General features: G+C 39.7%; 1 protein-coding gene across 2 annotated transcripts; it reads left to right on the plus strand.

Moving 5' to 3' along the window:
* The first annotated feature begins 832 nt into the window (after positions 1-832).
* On the plus strand, positions 833-3,799 carry cryba1a (crystallin, beta A1a). Of its 2 annotated transcripts, none has more exons than XM_057049520.1 (6): positions 833-906; positions 1,276-1,331; positions 1,404-1,522; positions 2,307-2,448; positions 2,802-2,941; positions 3,206-3,799. In XM_057049520.1, the coding sequence occupies exons 2-6, from the start codon at positions 1,293-1,295 to the stop codon at positions 3,351-3,353; spliced, it is 588 nt and encodes a 195-aa protein (XP_056905500.1). In that variant the 5' UTR covers positions 833-906; positions 1,276-1,292; the 3' UTR covers positions 3,354-3,799. The 2 variants fall into 2 exon arrangements, with proteins under 2 accessions (XP_056905500.1, XP_056905499.1); XM_057049519.1 differs by having other exon boundaries at positions 834-906; positions 2,799-2,941; positions 3,206-3,796.
* Positions 3,800-4,777: the final 978 nt, after the last annotated feature.

Genomic DNA, 4,777 nt, shown 5'->3' on the forward strand with positions numbered 1-4,777 from the left:
ATATGATAATGTTTCATTTAATAAAATCTGATCAGATGTTTTGAAATTGTTCCTCTGAGATGTAGAAACCTAAACTAAATACCTGCATAAAATATACATATTTACTAAAGAGGCTAAATGAGTAAATAAACTCAAACAGAGAGAGAGAGAGAGAGAGAAGGAGAGAGAGAGGGGGCGAGAGAGAGAGGAGAGAGAGGAGAGAGCGAGACAGAGAGAGAGAGACTGAAAAACACAGAGAGACACAGAGAGACAGAGAGACAGAGAGACAGATATCTATCTATCTATCTATCTATCTATCTATCTATCTATCTATCTATCTATCTATCTATCTATCTATCTATCTGTCTGTCTGTCTGTCTGTCTATCTATCTATCTATCTATCTATCTATCTATCTATCTATCTATCTATCTATCTATCTATCTATCTATATCTATCTATCTATCTATCTATCTATCTATCTATCTATCTTTTAAAATCCTTATCAGACATTATATAATGATTTTATTTCTTTATGTGTTCAGTGTGCTCCTCATTTTGGGATTTACTGTAATTTCTGTTCCTTGTCTCTCATTTCATGCCAATTGCAAATGACAGAGATCTGCTTGCTGCACCAGGGTGTGCCAGGACTTAGTCCAGCCTACTAGTTAAGGGCCATTTGGAACTTGTGCTTATTTGCACTGGGCACGGTGCCCTTCATCCAGTCCCACTGTGGTGCACTAATGCTCAGCAGCTCAGTCCTGAACAATGAGAGTTGAAGCAATGTGCTGACTCCTGCCCTGACCCACAGGACCTCCTGCTTTTCATCACCAGCATGTATAAATAGGTTGGTTTAGTTTGGGGTCAGGACATCATTTCTGTGGAGCCCCCCTGTGCGCACTGAACTGCTATTCTTTGGGGCTGCTCAGGTAAGCCCTCCATCTCAATGCATTCAGCCTACAGAATACAATAGTCCTTCACATGTTTGTGTCCTTTGTCTTCATGGTTTCTGCTGAGCATGGTATATTGAGACTCAGGCCAGCTGTGCAAAACCATAGACACACTGACTAAAACATTGTACTGTAACTCCATCTAGCAGTGGTTCCACCCTGTCACAGCCATCACACCTAATACACACAAAACATATGCAAAATGATTCACCATTGTAAATACTATAAAAGCTAATCTCTAAAATGGTGTTAAATGTTTGCATGTAATTTTGGTGCATATTTCTCTTCTGTGTTATTAACAAACATTAACTGTAATTGATTCCTGTCTCCCCGATCTGTGCCCCACAGCAGTAAAACACAGCAGTATGGCTCTGAATAATCCCAACCCACTGGGACCATGGAAAGTGAGTGTAATGACTTGATTAATCTGTTGATGTCAAAAAAGCATGTACATACATCTTATTTCTTCTTTGCAGATCACAGTTTACGACCAGGAGAACTTCCAGGGAAAACGTCTTGAATTTACCTCAGCCTGCCAGAACATCATGGAGTGTGGTGTGGACAACATCCGCTCTCTGAAGGTGGAGTGTGGCGCGTAAGTTTACTGGATTTTGTAGAAATTTAGGGATTGAATTTCAGATTGACGTTGCACAACCCCCCCCCCCCCCCCCCCAAAAAAAAAAAAAATAAAAAATTGGAAGTCACATGTGGAGTGATAGCTGTAGTGATTTGAAAGTCTTTGATCCTGGACCCCTGCAGTCTACACGATGAAGCGCCCTTGGGCAAAACACTGCATCCTAGATAACCTTTGACGTGATGCCATGAGTAGTGTGATTGGTTACTTCTCCCAAGGAGCAGGTGGCAGTTTTTAATGTTATGGTCTAATGTGAAACGGAAAGATATTTTAAAGTTTGTCAAAGTTGCCCAGAAAGGTGCTTTTCAACAAGCAAGCCAGCAGCAAACTTATATTTACTGTGGATCCTGTAATGACCCATGCATACTACAAGTGCCTTTAAGCCAGAACCCCAAAACAACTCCTGCCTCTTCAGCATATGAATGTGCTTAAATTAATATATTCACCAAACATTGATTGTTTTTGCAGGCAAAAATGCTGTTGGTGGTCAAAATTATCAGAAAAGCGCATATACAGGCTATTTTCCATTAAAAAAGCCTTTCATCTTATGCCTTTTTATTATAGATATTAATAACTGTAACACGAACATATGAGTGAGAAATGTAATAAATATATTGTGCTGTATGTGCTCGCATCAAAGCCTTTTCACTTAATGACACCCATCTTTGATGCTCTTTATGTGCTCTCCATGTTCTGATTACTTCTCATTTGTGAGTCTTTGTGTCCATCTGTGTGTTGTCAACAGCTGGGTCGGATATGAGCACTCCAGTTTCTGTGGACAGCAGTTTGTGTTGGAGAGAGGAGAGTACCCTCACTGGGAATCATGGAGTGGCAGCAATGCTTACCACATTGAGAGGATGATGTCCTTCCGCCCAATCTGCTCTGCTGTAAGATTCTGCTCCCCTCTGTATATACTTTCCCCCTTTCTTCTGCCAGAGCTTCCTTTGGCTGAGAACGTGCTCTTACTTATTACAGCCGGTAGTTGCAATTGCAACAGTTTAAGTAACATAATCTGAAATTGACCACTCTTTTCTGTCACTGAACAAGGGAATGATTTATGATTATTACACATATAAAGTAAAAACAAGACGAATAGCATTGTTAGCAGACGTGTTGACTAATGGCAGATTGAAACACATTTCATCCTCAAGTAACATTGCTGTAAATGAATAGTTGTCGTTAAAATGCATGTTGAGCACTGCTGGACTTTGTCTTTCATTGCATGATGCACTCGAAGAAGCATAAGGACTCGAAGATAGTGCTGTTTGAGAAGGAGAACTTCACAGGATGCCAGTGGGAGATAAATGATGACTATCCCTCGCTGCAGGCCATGGGCTGGGGCAACAATGAGATTGGATCTATGCAAGTTCAGAGTGGATCGTAAGTTTTGACCATTGCACTATTTTGAGGATCACCCCTCCAGTTAATTCTGACCTCATCTAAAGGCATCTTAACTGAAATATTCAGCAAAGCTTTTTTTAAATCAATGCAAACTTTACTGGTATAAAATGAATATGTTTTCCCCAAGAATTATACTTTTTTGACTGTTTAAAGTCACAAAGCAACAGTATAGTGCAGTGTATGAGGTGTTATCTGTGGTATTTGATGAATGTGTCTTCATCTCCTTTATTCGTCTGACTATAGCTGGGTGTGCTACCAGTTTCCTGGTTACCGTGGTTACCAGTACATCATGGAGTGCGATCGACATGGTGGAGAGTACAAACACTATAGAGAGTGGGGCTCACATGCTCAGTCCTTCCAGGTGCAGTCACTGCGTAGAATCCAGGAATGAGGGCTCTCCCCAAACCTATACCTTTAAGTTGACCTCCTCCTACTCCAGCGAGTCCTGTCCTCCCTTCACCTGCTCCTTCCAGGCCTCAGATCTGTCACCTTTTTTGTGAAAGGACACCAATAATCCACGGTGCTCCTCAATTTACTCCAAATGTTTAGCACACTTTTGTTTTATTCTGTTGCCACATATGATTGAATAGAGGAATGTGATGAAGAGGAAGTTGTAGTACTGGGAGAGGCAGGATGAAGCTCCTCAATGACACCCCACTGAGGACAGAAGAGGAGGGGTTCAAAGGCCTCATAGCAACAGTCTGGCCATGTCACTTGTAATCATTGCTCCTCATACCCAAGCCTCGTATTTGAAGGTAAACATGGTGCTACAGGTGATCAATAAAGAAGACATGGGCAACATAAAATAAAAGAACAATAAATATATGCTATACTTCACCATTCTCAGTTATTATTTATTTTAAAATCTATGGTTTTCACAGTTATATACTCTCCTGTGCACCATGCCTCCATCTATCACATTGTTGCATGTACAGTGAGTATAGAGGTAATATACATCATAATAACATTGTCTTGTCAACTTGAAATTCTGGGAAATGTGATTCAATACACCAAAGCCCAGGCAGAACAAACTATTATCCTTAAAATGGGTTTAGAAGCAAACACTATATCTATGCATATACAGTGCCTTGCGAAAGTATTCGGCCCCCTTGAACCTTGTAACCTTTCGCCACATTTCAGGCTTCAAACATAAATATCAAATTTTAATTTTTGTCAAGAAACCACAACAAGTGGGACACAATCGTGAAGTGGAACGAAATTATTGAATAATTTAAACTTTTTTAGCAAATAAAAAACTGAAAAGTGGGGCGTGCAATATTATTCGGCCCCCTTGCGTTACAGTTTTTCTCATTGGTTTGGTACATTTCCACATCAGAATTGAAATTCTCAAAAGTTCTTGTTCAATTGTCACATCATCATGCCATTTGTGCAGATGAAAAGGCAGTTTCTCATTGCATTGAACAATTGCAAATGCTTTTGTCCATCCATGCAAATGATTGTGTACAATTCTCATTTTTTTCGTACATTATCAATGCTTTTGTCATGCTAATCAAAATGCTTTGTTATAGGAATCTATCAAATAGTCTCTTTCCCCAAAACATTTAGGCTATAGTTCATCATATAAGTCTTCACATGCAAAATGATTTACCAAGCCATCATAACATGTCAAGCATATATACATTTCAATAAGACATTTGTCTGTAAATATGATCTAAATTGGTAAATTCCTCCCAGGTGAATCTAGACTTTCTCTAATGAAAAGAGTTGATCACCAATGATCGACAGTTTTCTGAATGAGCTCAAGGGAGCATCTCATGAACAATCTACTGGGGAGTATATAGGTACCAGAGCACA

This window comes from Takifugu flavidus, chromosome 12 (assembly GCF_003711565.1).
Source record: "Takifugu flavidus isolate HTHZ2018 chromosome 12, ASM371156v2, whole genome shotgun sequence".
In the NCBI taxonomy this organism is placed as follows: Eukaryota; Metazoa; Chordata; class Actinopteri; order Tetraodontiformes; family Tetraodontidae; genus Takifugu; species Takifugu flavidus.